The following is a 16775-nucleotide window of genomic DNA, read 5'->3' as shown; positions in this document are numbered from 1 at the left end:
TAAACACCGGGGTTTTTTTTACACCAACTCTTTCTGTGACCCAGATTAGTTGGCATCCTTTTGTCTGCGAGAGACGATGGATATTGCAGCCTATGGTGTAGATGGCTTGCAGTGTCTCATGTGACTGAATAGTCCAACTGAGATTTGCATGATGTGTGATAGTGGTTGCAAGTGTATGTATCGTGATTGGGTGGTTCAGAGGCTGTTTGCTTCCTGTGGATTCTTTTCTCTTCAAGCTGTTGGAGCCAATACCTGTCATGGACTTTAATGCCTTGGTGACACCACTTGTTCCGATCATTTGCCAAGGTTTCCTATTGGTGAGGATCAATTCCAAATGCCTTCATATCTCACTTGTAATGTGCCCTTGTAGTGAAGCCTGGATGTCCTATTGTTCTTGTTCTGTTTGATAGTTCCCTGCACAGCAAGTCTTTGGGTATATATACATCTTCAGTCTGCTCAGAAGGCCTAGGCAGTGCAGTTGTGTCTGAGTAGGGCTGTCACACTTGGTAAACTTGCCCTTTGAAGAACCTCTGCATTGGTAACTTTATCTTGCCATTGGATATTGAGTATGTGGCATAAACAGTGCAGGTGGAAGCTGTTTAACCTTTTCTCTTGATATGGATAAGTTGTCCATGTTTCCTCACCATACATGAGAGTGCTGAGTATGCAGTGTTTATACACTAGCATTTTGGCCTTGATGGTAAGCTTTGAGTTGTTCCATGCTCTTTTAGTTGGTCTGCTAAAGGTGGTGGCAGCCTTTCCAATGTGAACATTAAGTTCTTCATCCAGTGAGAGGTTGGTGGCCACTGTGATGCCTAGGTAGCAGAACGTTTGGACTACTTCTAGCTTGTTCTTATTAAGAGTGATTGATGGATCTTGTACAACTCCCTGTCCTAACAAAACTATTTTCTTTATGCTGATGGTGAGAGCAACTGCCTGGCAAGCTCTGGAGTGGTGATCCATGAGATCTTGTAGTAGGTCTTTGTTGTGGGCAATAAGGGCAGCATCATCAGCGAATAGAAGTTCCCTGGTAACTTTCTAACTTTAGTCTTTGCCTTAAGTCATGACAGGTTGAAAAATTTCCCATCCAATCTTGTGTGAAGGTACACTCCACCTTCCATGTCTTGAAACGCGCAGTTCGGGAGTACCGAGAAGAAGATTCCAAAGAGCGTAGGGGCAAGCACGCATTCTTACTTCACTCCACTTTTCATCTCAAAGCTATCCGAAGTGGACTCCTCAAACTGAACGCTTGCTTTCATGTTGTCATGAAAGGAATGTATAAGATCTAACAGGATTGGTGGGCATCCTATCCTTTCTAGAACTGCAAATAGACCTGCTCTGCTGACAGGGTCAGGTGCTTTGGTTAGATCCATAAAGATGATGTACAATGGTCAGTTTTGTGCTCTCTGCGCTTTTCTTGAAGTTGCTGCAGGGAAAATGTTATGTCTATGGTTGATCTTCCAGCCCTGAATCTGCACTGAGATTCAGGGTAGACATGAGTCACCAGCTGTTTGTAGGTGCACCAAGATGACCCTGCTGTACTTAGTAGTGAGATACTTGTGTAGTTGTTGCACTTGCCCTTATTTATTTTTAAACAGAGTGACAATGTTTGTGTCACACACGTCTTGTGGTACCTTACCCTATTTCCAGCATTTGAATAGCAGCTGATGAAGATATGGTAGTAAGCTTTCTCTCCCGTACTTGAGAATTTCCACTGGGATGCCATCTTTTCCAGGAGCCCTGCCACTTGATAATAAAGCAATGGCTTTGCTTAACTCTTCTACAGCGGGCTCCACATCTAACTCCGGCATGACCTGCAGAGTTGGTATTCGGTCCAGTGATTTTCTGGTGATGTTTTTTTTCTTGGGAGTATAGCTCAGAACGTGACCCAGAATGAGAGAGATTTAGACTTGACCTACTTCATGCTGTTTTCTATTTAGGAATATGTAATTTTTTAATGGTTATATAGGCTGCTAGTCTGCAAATCTCCAGGGTAAGAAAGCCTTTTAGCTTTGGGAAAGAGTGAGTATCTGTTCTCAATGACTCTGTCATAGACATTGAAGACTTTGAAAAAGTTTGGATTGCAAACACATAAATGAATAATGATTTATTTTCTAGAAAAAGAAATTTGATAGTAAGTCATATAATGTAGCAGTCTTGGGGTGAGGCCTATAAACTGGGAGATGTGTCATGTGCCTTTACAGGTAGAAAATACAACAAATAGTCCAACTTATATTATAGAAAACATTCTAAAATAGCTCTTTGTTAATCTTTGTGGCATATACAAAATCCCTGAGGGAAGGCATGTTCTGAAGATATGGTTGATACTCCTGTGAGATGAGCATGATACTCCTTGCTGTGTATTTACATTTATTTTCTTTAAACCTTACCTCCCTTTGACCCAGCTGATCATCCACGTATCCATGCCTACCATATTTTAATGCAACATAATATAAATTTAGTGTACTTCACCATTTTGTTTCATATACAAAATGTTACAGTGTAAAATTAACCTGTGGCTGAAGTAGCTAATAAATGTGTTGGACACTCTGGGTAGTAATAAATACCAAAGTGGTATTAATTAAATCTTGCAGCCCTCGATCAGGAATCATGGCCTCATATTATCGGCACTGGGTTAAGAGTGTTGCTTGAAATAATTATACGACTTTGCACATTCTTTTCTGTAAAATCACGGCTGTCAACCTCTTTACCTTCTCATGTGTGTTGCAATGGTTTTCCACATCTCCCCTTTAGAAAGTATAGAAAAAGGCCACAAAGTCCTGCTTAGGGCCACAAAATCCTACTTAGCCAGAAAATCAAGAGAGAGCTTGATTACAGTGTATAGATATCTTTACACGAGGACTGTTTAATTTATCAGGGAGAGGAATAGCAGAAGTCAGTAGGGACTAACTGTGGGAATAAACTCCAAGGAAAACGGTGGATTTTTCCATCTTTGTGTCATCAAATCAAGACTGAGTGCTCTTCTCCAATCTAGGCTTTAGTCCAACGCAAGTTTTGAAATCAATAGAGGGTAACCTTGGTGAAATCCTATGGCTTACGTTATACAGGAGGTCAGACTAAATGATTCAGTGTTCGTTTCTGTCCTTAAGAACCTATGGATTTATGAATTTTCCTGAAAACACTTCTTCAATTTGTCAATAAGATTTTTTGTGTGGGGCTGTCAACCAACACGTTTAATAGGAGTTGTAAATGTCACTGCCCCTCATCCACCCTAGTCTAAAATGGTGATCAGGTTAAGACAACTTGTAGTCTGCAGCATGGCTGGGGATGCGGGTAGGTTTGAGAGGAAGGAAGAAATGGTATGGGACTTGGTCGTATTAAAATCAATGAAAGTTTTGCCATTAAGTGAAATAGGCTATGATTTCACCCATGGTTACTAATAAACTAAATATTAATGAGATACTTTACTTCTTTCTGCTCCTATCTATATAAAATATATTATGCACTTAGCAGTGTTAGGGTCTACGCTTCTGATCCAGTGCTCATTAGAGTCAAAGGAAAGATTGTTATCGACTTCAGTATGTGTTGGTGCAGGGCTTGGATTGAGAAATGATTTGCTCAAGTAAGCATTATGGACGTCTACACATGTGCCTGACTCCTGCTCTGATGCATGCTAATTAGCACTCAATGGAGCAGACTCGATTAACCAGGTCTGCTAGAGGATGCTAATTAGCATGCTTTGGCAGTCTCCATGTGTCACATATTCAGCATCTCCACACTTCAAAATGGTGGCAGAGGCACTTTAAGTAAAGCTTGTCAAACAAAGCTTAGTTAAAGCACCCTGCTGCCATTTTGAAGTACGGGGTGCTGAATACACAAGATGCTGTGGGTGCCCCCCCACCCGAGAGCATGTGTAAAGACCCCTTTGTTTTTTACTGACCAGTGTGATGCTATAGTTCCTCTAGGACTATGTTAAAAGGCATCAAAAAAATTATATGAAAGGATTGTGGCCCATTTCACTCCACTAACCAAAAACAAGCATATAGGTAGGTATAGACTACAAGCAATGTGATGACAGACAGGGAGATACTTGTGCATATAATTTTGCGAGGTGGATTCCAGAGCGTGCTTTGGAGTTCCCATCTTCTCACTGGGTATGTCTACATGTTTATTAGTCTGCTGTAATTACGGCGTATTAAGTTAATACCTGTCTTTACAGGTTCTAAACTTAATGTGCCGTAATTGGTGCTACTGCACATTAGCGCAGATAAATGGTTTTTAAGTGATGTTAATGCGCATTAGCACAGGTTTTGCCCATCGCGCTAATGTGCAGTAGAATTAGTCATCTGTGCATTAAGCATCTTGTGTAGATGTGCCCTTTGTGCGCTAAATTTGCATGCAGCTTTACTCTTGCATGTCTATATAGAATGGCTGACATCCTGTATTAGCTAGGCTCCTCAGAGGAAAGCAGGCAGTTGAAAGAGCTCAATAAACTGGTTGAGTCTTGACAGAAGAAAACGTTGCGTCTGATGTCAGTCGTTTACCTGCGTGCCATTTCAAATGTGCATTCTCATCAGCCACACTGAGACGAGAATCAGTATGGGTGGCCCATACTGATGTGCTGGGATATGAAAGTGCAATATTTGAAAGCAGCTTGCAGAATATATAATGTGTAAGGTTCATATAGCTCTATAATGGAAGAAATATCAACAGAAGGGGTGAGACTCCGTCCTGGGATTTCACAAGACAAAGAAAAGGTGGCACAAATGAACTGGTATCCAGAGTAACGTAAGGATGAAAGTATTTAACCTTAAGGACTGTTGTTTTTCAAGGACAAAATAACGTTTGGTGCTTCCTATTTTAATCCATCCGGAAATTATCCCCAGTTTTGGCTTGAAAACATTCTGGTTTTGTTGTTAAATTGTCAGCAAGTTGACTCCTCATTTTAATTATGTAATGTGCAGTTACCACAAAATTTAATGAAGATGTTTGATGCTGTAAAACAACCGTGGGCTCGTTCCTCAAAAGACCCACCTTTCCTTTGCCCTGTAACAGTATCCTCTCATGCCCCTTTATTGGTTGATCGTTTTGTCTGCAGCTTTTAAAGACTCTTTGAGAAAATGAGATGAAGGAAAAGATGTTAAACACTTTTGCTCAATGTAGCTGAAGTGAGTAAATGGATGTGTGCACTTTTTAAGGACAGATGTAGCAGGCTTTCAGAATTTTATCTTCTAGGCAAATTGTTAAGGATGTATTTGGCTTTCTACCACTGACAGCTTTTGCCGTCATTCCCGGCAGAGGTTAAAACAATTGCATTAGTGATGCACAATATTTGAAAAAGATTAGGATTAATGATTTATGTGTACATGCTATTTTTTTTCTCACTCAGAACATTAAGGAATAAGAAAATGAAGAAGCCCCCTTCTTGTGAGGAAGTGAGACCTTGAAGGTCTTGCTCATATCCTTTCAAAAGAAGAATGAAAATGATTTCTAGAGGAAAGCAGGGCCTTGAGTGTACTTGTGCTGTAAGAATAGTGAATGATGATGTTTTAAGGATTTCAGAGATAAGAAACTTGCATGCTCACCCCTGAGGTCATGGACAAGTGTGTGCAGTAAAGAAAGGAAACAATTTCACATAAAACGTCTTAGATAATATTAAGCCTTTTGATTTATGAAGATTTGGTATAGCATTAACACTTTAATACTACTGGGCTAGGGATTTTCTACCAATTGGAAATGCAGTTTCAGTCCAACCTTAGTATTGCAGTTATCATAGAAATATAGTAAGTATAAGAAAGAACCCCCTAACAGTAGAGAATCCTGTCTTGCATGTAGCTTTAGTGTAATTGCTTGCTAATGGACTATTTTTTGTGCATTCAACGTGCATATTTTAGTGGTGATTGGACACAGGAGCAACATTGCTAGACTTCTCTTTGTGTTCAATAAAAATGTAAATATAGGATCAGGTGAGGATTAGAAGAAGCCTTGCACATGGTTGTGAGACACAGGCTTTATCCTCATTGATCAAAAGATGCATTTTTGGGGGAACGATGACTAAGATAGTTATCTTACTGCAAAGTCTTAAGCAGAGACAAGGTGCCTATTTACCCTGAAGTAGTTGGGTAAGGTCAAAACTGAACCTCCAGGCTATGGCTTTCTTTGAATCGTTCACCTATTGACCTACCTCTTATCTCTTTGTCTTATCTCCACTTAAGATTTTTTAGTGAGATAGCTGATGTTATCCCACATTAAAACCAGATGTTTCAGTTGATGAAGAAAAAGATAGCTGTTCAGGGAAACCTACCAATAAACAGGATTAGGGAATGCTATAAATCCACATAGATCTTGTCTGAAACATGACATGTAGATAATGGAGCTATTCACAGATTTTTCTAGCTGGAAAACTACTTTTTCTTTCATTACAATAGCAAATAGTCTGCGTGTGTGTATGCGTGTCTGGCTCATTTATTTAAATTGTGGGCAACGATCTTGGAATCCTAGTTTTCACTGCTGTAAAAATACAGTGGTCCATCACTGAACTGACCTTTTCTTAAAATAAAAGATAAGGAAGAAATATTCTTTGCTGGGGCAGGGAATTCACTGATTACTCTTTCTTGTTGTTGCAAGGAAAGATTTTTATAATCTTCAAACACTGCTATATTTGTCACACTATATGGTAGAGGGCTTTTTCCCACAAACTCTTGTGGTGGGTGATGAATGACATTTTACCTCTCTTATGCCCATGAAGTGAAAGACAAATGTCATCCCCGCCCCCCAGTGCTAGTTCCGTTTGCTTCATGGTTCAGACCATACTGCCAACTAATAGGAATAGGCTGATTTCCCAAATCTTTCCCAGCCATCCATCATCCAGGAATTCCCATCAACCCATCAAATTGCTGATGGTTTTAGATTTGTATTGAACTTCAGCATTTCAGTTTGAGGCTTGAAGAACGTTCATAATGGTTTTGTTGTAGTGGAAAGGGCTGGTGAGGTATCCGGTGGGTCAGCCACATTGGCACGAAATGCAGTTGCTTTTTGTGGAACACGGAACATCAAGACAACTGACCAAGAGAAGTTTCACAGGGGAGTTCAACACATTTATTTAACGTTTTATTCCATACTAATAATGGAACTCATGTTAACGTTGATCAGAACGGGATCCAAGATCATAGCATAAATAGACTTCAATTGGCTAAAGAATGGGAAATTAATATGTAAGGGGAAGGAAACTGACTCCCACGAGAGTCAGTGTCCTGTTCCCTTCCTCCCCCCAGAAAAACATAGTGAATTTACAAGAATCCTGGGTAGTGTTCCCCCTCCTAACTGATACGGTGGAAGACCATGGCAGGCGTTGGGACTATGGTTGCAATGTATAAGGCCCTCGTGATATGTGTCAACACCATTTCACAAGGTAAGAGAAGAGAGTCACTAATTACATCATTTTCCACAGAAACAGTTTTAATTTGCCATTTAGAGTCTTCCAAATGGTTCTCAATATCTCTTTCAGTTCAAGAAGCTCATTAGAAATACTATTCAGCAATGTACTTAAACATCTGCACCTTGGCTTTGGCAGCTAAATTGTTCACTGCGGCGTATTTAGGCCAATCTTAAATTTCTTCCCTATTAAATAACTGAAATAGGGGAAAGGGGGGTAGTTGCAAGACTTTCCCAGGCCCTACGCACAAACCAAGCATTGTCCAGTGGTGACACTAACATCAGACACCCTGAGTAGATTTTGCAGATGTTTTTAATATGATCTATTATTGTATTGATACTATGTGATATAAATTCGCATACAAGTTTTTTTTGTCAAATTGCTTCTTTAAAACTTAAATTGGAACTCAAAAGTGTCTGTTAACACATTATTGTTAAAGGCCAAATACTCAAATGCACTTAGTTTTAACCTTTGGTTCAACCTTGTGGGTCTGCATTATGATGCAGTCTTTAATAAAATGATCAGAATAATTCTTTTTTTTTTTTTTGCATCAGGACTCATGTATAGGAATTTTTGGGGCATGAGCTGGGACTGTGGAGGAGGTTGTTAGATCTCTTTAATTTGATGCAGATGATAAAGAATGAGGCAGGAATTACAGGACAAAGGACCATGTCATGATTCAGGCAGTCGACTGCTGCCCTGGAGAAATGGGATTCTAGCCCCGTCTCTGACAAAAGTCTTTCTTTGCTGAGCATATCGCTTCAAACCAAACTGTTCACAGGTGAGGAACTCTAATTGGGTCTGGGAACCTCCCTTGAAAGCCTGGATCTGAATTTAAGAAGTGCCAAATTCTTCCAGCCACAATGTAATCAGTAGAAAATTGACTTTTAACGCATCAGGTGCTGTGTAATACCGGGTAATCTGGAAAAAAGTATGTTCATGCATGTAGGTAGGTCAAAATGAGCACTGAAAATTAGACTACCCTTGATCTTGACTTACTCTGCGTTTCAGGACAGACTCGTGCTTGAAAATAAAAGACATTTTAGTTGTGTATACTTACCTTCATTCAAGTTCTTGGGCATTGCACATAGTCTGCTGTGTTTGACTCAGTATAACTTTAAAATAACTTGCAGGTTTTTTTGTGGCTGCCGTCCATTGAGGTCTGTCCAAAAATGAAACTTGTTAACACTCATCTATATTAAAAACACATTTTCATTCTTGGCATCCTGGTTTGTTCTGTCCTGTGTTTTAGAATAATCCATGCTCAGGTTCTAATCCAAAAGAACAAGCTGGAAGAAGGCTAGTCATAAAAATTGCAAAGGCATTTATTCCTTGTTTATGGCTCCAATCAGATGAACTTTTCAAAGCCAGATGGAGATTTCATTCAGACACGTAAAAACCAGGAGGGGCTCCAGTGACTGCAGTGCAATTCCAGATTTTTCTTTGTGCAATTAAGTGCAAGATCCAGGTGCTCAGTGGCTTGAATTTGGAAACATTACAACACATCACAGAAAATATTCAAAAAAGGTTACTTAAAACCTCAAAAGGCCTTAATATGCGTTAGTTAAAAGCCTAAGTACCATTGGGATTTTAGCTCCTAAATCACTTAGATGTCTTTGGAAATTTTACCTAGTATAACGAGTCTGTCAGCTTTTGCCAGCACATTTGTTTCTAGCCTTCTAAGTACCATGGCTGCAGCTCAGTTACTGCAACATCCATGATGCCCCTTTTGCCTTGTTAGCAGGAGCATCTGCTACTCAGAATTAAGTTTTGTTTTATTATCAGATAACTTCTACCTTAATGGGTATGGGGGCAGTCTTTTCTTTGGTAGCTAAAGGGAAAATACCTTATGTCTCAATATATTCACAAATACCGTACTGATAAGAAGGCTGCAGCTGAGGGAACTGCATTTTGCTCCTGCTAACTGAAAGTGCAAGTCCTGTGGATTACAGTAGAGGAGATAGCTGAAGGTTAAAATTAAAATTCTGCATGCTGAGTTGCTTGATCTTGATCTGAATCTTACTGACACAATCAGCAGCAATTGTGGTCTCCAAGGGGGAAATTTTGGAAAGAGGAAGGAAGTAACTCAAGAATCAAAGGCAGAGGGAGGGAGGCAGGACTCCAAAGCCTTTAATGGTAATCTTGTTTAGACTTCATTGCTATTGAAAGGAAGCTGTGTAAACTCCTCCCTCGCTCAAGTTGTGTCCAGATGCACATGCCATTTGCTTGTGGCAGTCTCATTGTATTGGTTTATATTCATTTTCCAGTCTAATTTCACAAAGAAAAGGGCGAGGGAATCACCAAATATACCCCCACCTCCTGTGTCCCCTTTGTAGGACTTAGCAGCCTGCTTGTTAATAAGGAGTCTGGCATGAGTTCCTCCAGCTCTCCATGCTTGTGCCATTCCCTGCAGAAGTAGACCATGCCTGGTACAACTTCCCACCCCTAATCGGAGATCTGACCAGTCAGCTGCATGAGAACACATCTGCCCACTTCTTACTGAATAGACAATATGAAAATATTTTGGTCAAAATTTTGGCTATCAAAGAAACAAGAAAGTATAGGCAATGACAGATAAGATCATTTATAGACTAAGAACCCAAGCCATCTAAATTGTTGGTTGTATAATTGCAGCCTTTTCTGTCTTCTCTGTAAAATGAGGTTCTTAATAACATATATAAATGCTCCGAGCAGGAGTTGAGGACAGACTTTTAAAACTTTGTGCAATCATGTGCAAAATTATGCATCTACCGGCAAATTTGCATGTGCACTTACCATATCTAGAATGAATGGTTTGGCCTGTGTGTCAAATGCTCTGTGAATCTAATAGGATATTATGATTTAGGTGATAAAATTAAAAATGAATTTTGCAAACTCATGTAACGACACAACTTTTGACGCTTGCAGCTCTTTAGGGAGCAGGGCCGGTTCCACTGTTGTGCAGCCAAGTGAGAAAACTGCACAAGTTTAGTTGTGTGTGAAATGTTCATCCTTAGCACAAAGCATTAGTTTAATAAATGCTAGCAGCATGGGAGGAAAGAAGTTATAAGCTACTTTTCTTTAATTTCTGAAGGGAAAAGTTTGTGTCTAAAATGAATAGAGGAAACATGGATTTTGGAGGGAATTGGGTAAACGTGTAACATGTATTTATCCCTGCAATAAACTACAAGCATCAAATTGTCTCTGCTGTGCTACAGGCCACCTGTTAATAACTTTTCTCCTGCCCTCTTATTTCCTTAAAGACCTTGCTCTAATAAAGTAGCAAATAGTGCCAAAGATGGATAGCTGTATGCCACCATCGGCCCATCATTTCTTGAACACAGTTACAGGGAACCTGCTGAATAATATTCCATGGCTCATTACACTTGGACCAAAATTAGCTTGTTTTAGCCATCAGGTTTGATAAGAAGTTTCAAGTAGAATACCACTGTCTTTTCAGTTTCTTTATTTTGAGTGCCATTATACAGATGTGCAGTGCTGCCGTAGGCTGAAAGAGATGATCAGAACAGGGCCTGCTCTGCAGTATCCATAACCTGCTCAGTGAATGATTTTGTAAAGGCTACTTAATGATGCCACACAAGTGGGAAGCCATAACTTTGCTGTCAGCCTCGTCCTTACCATGCCCTTTACAATGAACATGCCCTGGTGATTTCTCTGCTGCAAAACCAACCCAAGTTTTAATTTATCACGTCTGCTATAACAGCAGGAGCGACTCTAGGCTAGCACAACATATAGGCAAGATGGCAGTTATTGCTTTGGAGCAGTTCAGTGGTAAAAACAGTGGACAACACCTTCCATGGACAATGAAAGGCAGACAAAACAGGAAATGACAAAATAAGAAATAACAAAATTCAGCAATATTATTTTCTATCTCGGAGGAAAGCCCTTTAAAATCCCACATGCAAATAGCATATAGGTACAAGTCTGAGAGATTTCATGTGGATGTAAAGAATTTTGTGCAATGATAAATGTTCTTGGTTACAACATGGAATTTGGCAAGCCAGAGATAATTTAACTATATAAAATGACGATGATGCAGGTCTTCCACCACTAAAATACAGATAAGCCTATGTTGAGACTTTTCTGATATTCAGAGGCGATAGCCTGAAGATTTTTTTGTTTTGTTTCGAGAAATCACAGGCAGTTTTGAGTTACTGGAGAGTAAAAAAAAAAAAAAAAAAAAAGCCACCAAAGCACTTCAAACATAAAGACGATTTATTTTTGCTCACTAGTAACTCAAAAATAGTTACTTGATATGGAAACACGTTCCAAATTTGCACACGCTACATGGTAATTGCAAAGTCAGCGCTTTATTACACTGGGGTGAGAAGAAAAAGAGGAAACGTAGAGAGAATTCTGCACTTGCTCCTTTGGCATCTGGCGTGACAATAACAGATGTTGCATCGGAAACCTATCCCTTTGGTGACCTCAATGCACTGTCCTTGTGTCAAGGACTTTGCTAGGAGCCAAAATGGAATGCTTCTGAAAACCCAGTTGTCAGTTGTTAATAAAATTTAACACCGTGTTCTTTAATTTTGTACCACATTAGTCTATGCTCTATGATTTTAGTAATATAGTTTGAGCTACAGATTATTTGAAAGTCTATATAAGACCAATATTGATTGTTGGACACATTTTACATCAGTTAATGCATCAGTTTTACATACCATAATTACTATGTGAAAAGACAGTAATCCAAATAAAAATGGATATTTTTTATCGGTAAAATATGTGTATGGATTCAACCATTATAATTCAACTTGGTGATCTGGGAAGCATTTTTTTCTGTCAGAATGGCAGCAAAATGCTTCATGTATATATATTTTTGCAAATATCTACTTGGTCTAATAAAAGATTTCCCGTCTACCCAGAGTTCTGATTCCTCATGTGTATCTTAGCTTTCAATACCAACAAAAAAGGGAAAACGTATTATGTTCAGTATAGTTTCTTGCCGTGTACCTCATTATATCAAACAGTTTTAATTTTGCATGTGAAACAGCATCAAAGTCTTACACCACAATCTCTTTCTGATTACGTTCTCTTCAATATTTTGTTTTTAATATAGAAACCCAGCAAAAACACCCCAATTCAAAAGAGAGACTTCTTTAGAAAAAAAAAGAATTGGAAATCTGTTGAGAACTGGCTTTATAAAATTCACACGTTTTATATAGCAGTTTGGATATATTTCATGTCTAAATATGTTCACCAGCCAAACTAGTGACAACTAAAAATGATACGTTATTGTGACCGTTCTAAAAAAAAAATCAGAACAAAACTGTCATTTATTATAGTTTTGCCTTCATTATACACCATGTGTTGGTGGATTAAGCACAACAAAACTCTAGTAATCTTTAAAATAGTCTACTAAATATAATAAAAAGAATAAGATAACAATTAACATTTAGTCTGTTACATTTAAAAAACTGGATGTACATTTTTCTATTGCCTGTTAGCTTTACCTAAGCCTTTTAAACTATTACAAAAAGAAAAAAAAAAGGAAAGAAAAGTCATTGTTCAAAAACATTCAAATCAGTTGATACAACATTACAGTACAGTCAACTAACATCATTCAAGATCTAGTCTTTGTTCCTCAGTTAAAGAGTCTTTAGACCAGAGTGTTACAAAACTATTTCAATGCAGTTTCAAAACTGTATGTTAGCTTTTGCAGGATACTGTACTCTCTACTGATGGCTTCAGGAAAAAAAGGGGTCTTGCTACTTGTGACTCGCAGGGAAACCCCAGCCTGTCATTAATTTTTTTCAGCACTGTAGTTAGAACAGCATTATTAACTTTAGCACAGGAACTAAATAAAAATAAAATAAAAAAATAAAAAAAAATTGGAAGCTAGGTGAAGCCGCCATTTGTGTCAAACAATTGCGATACGCTATACTAAAAAATTCTGAAATATCCACCTGTCCTCGCCACTCTGCCACAAACTAGCAAAGTCAAAAATATAAAAGTCTTCAACTTTTCACTTTTGCAGAATAAAGCAAAAAAGTCTTTGTGCTCCTTACTACCAGAAGCAAAATATCCTCTGAGTTACCACATGTAATAGCTTCTGGATGTGTCGACTTGAGTTGGCTTGGTTTCTGCAGAACCATCTTTGTCTTTTTCACTGTCACCTTCCCAGAGATTAATAAGTGGAGGATACAGCTCGTTCAGTGGGATCGAAGACGTCTTTTGCATATATTTTTTCAATGAATGGTGGTAGTTTTTTCTCTTAAATCTTTTAGCAATATAAACAGAGATGGAGGCAAGGCTGATTACGGCAAACATTGATCCCATTACTGCCGCAAGGGCAGTACTGGTTTCTTGGTCGGAAATGTCAAGCGCAAAAGCTGCATTTTTTGTTGTAACATTAACACAAGACTTCTGTGTTTGCTGATGGATGTTTGACACAGTTAGGCACACTTCATAATCTGTGGATGGCTGCAAGTGAGTGAGGTTATATTCGTGTACATCAACTGGGACCCTAGCAGTATATGTAATGTGAGGGTTATCAATCTTCATAGTGGCTGATGACCATTTTAGATTAGAGGTCATGACATTAGAATTAACTTTCCAAGAAACTAAGATTGAATGAGATTCGGCTTGCTTGACATATATTTTCAGAACCTGAGTACCATCTAAAAGAGTCCCATTCACTCGTATAGTAGCTACTCTCGTATCGGCCCCTTCTACGTTCTGAGCCACACACGTATATCTCCCAGAGTCTTCAATCTGAACATTAGAGATTTCCAGGGTACCTTCACTACTTAACTTGTATTTGTCTGAGAGGCTTTCAACTGTTATTTTATTTCCAAGTGGCGTTACCCAATAAATTTCTGGTTCTGGTTCTGCCATGGCCCGACAGTCTAAAAATACTGTCATGCCTATATCCAAATTCAAATGATTTGGAAAAGTATCATGAGAAATCATTGGAAGACACTGTTCGCTTGAATCTTGTATTAATACTTCTTTCACTTGTTGCCCTCTGTATTCGGGTGGCATAGCACAAAACATGGACAGAGGCTCCATGAAACGGATATTGGTTTTATTTGAGTTTATCCAGTGAATGACACAGTCGCACCTGAGTGGATTACTATGAATGCTGATCTCGCGTAGGTTTGGAAGGGATTCCACTGTCTTTTGGTAGACTGCATTCAAGGCATTGTTGTTGAGCATCAGGCTTTCCAGCGCAGGAACATTACGAAATGCTAAACGATGGATGTAAGACAACTTTGGATTGTTGGTGGCTTCAAGCTTTGTAAGTTCAGGAAGGTTATCTAGTGCATATCTATCAACAGAAACTAGTTCTCCCATATTATTTATTCCAAGTTCCTTTAACCGGAGCATATTTTTAAAGTCACCTTCCTGTATTTTGTGAATCGGATTTTTGTTAAGGTCGAGGAATTTTAAATTTGGTACTTTCTCAAGTGCAAGTTGAGGAACTTTTACCAATTTATTATCATAAAAGGAAAGACTTTCAAGACTATCCAAGCCAACTAATGCATTTCCAGGGATATCAGTGAGGTACATGCCTGCCAAAACTAGACTTCTTAAATTTGACAGTGGCTTGAAATTCATGTCTAGTATTCCAATCACTGGATTTTCACCAATCATCAGAATTTCCAAATTAGGAGTAGAATCAAACCAGCGGCTATCAATAACCTTTAATTTGTTGGAATTAAGATGCAATCTTAAAAGATTCTTCAGGCCAGAAAATGCATTTGCAGAAATGCTACTAATCTGGTTGTGATTTATATATAGTTCCTGAAGATTACACAGGTCCTGCAAGCAGTAGTCAGTCATCTCTGTTATCTGGTTTTCCTCCAGATGTAGTGTAGTGAGTTGAGAGAGATTTGCGAGCCCCACATCTTTAATGCTAGTAAAATTATTCTGTGAAAAATCTAATTCTGTCAAATTGAAAAGCTGTTGGAGTTCATCTGTAGTCTTTGCAATGTTGTTGCTTTGCAAGAGAAGAACTTGAGTGTCACTGGAAAGATTGCTGGGGATTTTTGTTAAACGAAGGTCATTGCAATCAACTGTCGTAGCTTCTCTGTAGGTTGACTGTGGTGTAAACCATGGCCTGATTTCGCATACACAAAGCTGCGGACATTCATTATTCTGTATGGAAGACTCAGTTAATGAATTCATCAGCAATTCTAGCACCAACTGGAAAACTGTTAAAACAAATCTGATCCTAGCCATGCTGGTTAGCTGGTAAGGTCAACTGCCAGCCCCTTAAGATAGAAATATAGTGAATATATAATTGGTTATCAAGCAGAAAATATAAAACTTAAACTTCAGCTTGAAATGTTTGGACATCCAGAAGATAGATGTTTTTAAAAGTTTCCTGAAGACAGGAAATGATCTGAAGTCTCTTTACTGTTCCTCTTTGTTCCAGAAGCTTGCACAAAGTTCGGCTGTGAGCTGATTAACCCAAATCAGTATCTGGACAGGTGCCTGAAAAGCAGAGTAGGACAGATGTTATGTTCATTTCATATATACTTTCTACCTGCCGTTCATTTTTTCAGCTTCTGGCAAGTAAAGGTACTTAAAAGAACAACCAAATTTTGCAAACCTACTTAATGAAAAGTTATTTTGGTAAGATAAACCAGATCTATTTTGGAAGCTCTTCTTTATGTATCCCTCAATAATAAGAATCATTTAAATATTTCTAGTTAACTGACCATTAAAATATAAGTAGCTACAATACTGTTTGAGGACACTGTTTTCTGCAGTAGGCTTTTTGTGCTATACTTGTAAGTTGGTGTTTAAGCACTTTAAATTCTTGCTTTTCTTGAAAAATGCTGAATATTCTGAAATATGTTTGCAACTGGAAGTAGTTCTGAACTTGATCCTGATTAGATGTAAGAATAATGATTACAGTTGTGCTCCTCCTTACTACTCGCTATATTATAAGAGGCTCCTTAGAAATTTCGGTCAAACACATGAAATCTTCCCAGGTTTGGACCACTGCAATTTTATATAAACCATTTCCATAAAACTGGGCATGTCTACATGAAACACGACATCAAAAAATGTGATGCCACAGCTAGGTCGCTGTAGCAACATGCTCTCTTGCTACATCGCATTGCTACGGCGATGTAATGACTAAAAGTAAATTTGCGCCACCGGCACGGTGCAGTATTGGCTGTTACTGCGCCATCGTTCAGTATTTCCAAAAAGGAAGTACTAATTGACAGCACAGTAATAACGGCACTGTACGAACACACAGATGCGTCCACTGGATTTATATCCAATTTAACTTTAGTGATAAACATTAGGCTGTAAATACTAGAGATAAAAAATTATCTAGAAATTCAAATCCAGAACAAATTTTGCCCAGTTATATGTAAATTATCATCATAACTACATAGCTATAAAAGGCTGTGTT

The 16775-nt window shown here is 38.6% G+C and overlaps 1 protein-coding gene and 1 long non-coding RNA gene across 3 annotated transcripts in view; one reads left to right on the top strand and one right to left on the bottom strand.

The window, feature by feature from the left end:
- The window catches only part of LOC102561602 (uncharacterized), a 552985-nt gene that overhangs the window by 192586 nt on the left and 343624 nt on the right, over nt 1–16775 (top strand). The window lies entirely within an intron of this gene.
- The window catches only part of LRRN1 (leucine rich repeat neuronal 1), a 32447-nt gene continuing 28196 nt past the window's right edge, over nt 12525–16775 (bottom strand). Inside the window, exon 2 of the mRNA XM_006259582.4 lies at nt 12525–15841. Coding sequence (XP_006259644.1) covers nt 13436–15586 — 2151 coding nt within the window. The 5' untranslated portion in view covers nt 15587–15841 and the 3' untranslated portion in view covers nt 12525–13435. The remainder of the gene's footprint in view (nt 15842–16775) is intronic.

Source organism: Alligator mississippiensis, chromosome 12 (genome assembly GCF_030867095.1).
Source record: "Alligator mississippiensis isolate rAllMis1 chromosome 12, rAllMis1, whole genome shotgun sequence".
Lineage (NCBI taxonomy): Eukaryota > Metazoa > Chordata > Crocodylia > Alligatoridae > Alligator > Alligator mississippiensis.
This window is presented reverse-complemented; position numbering and strand designations above follow the sequence as displayed.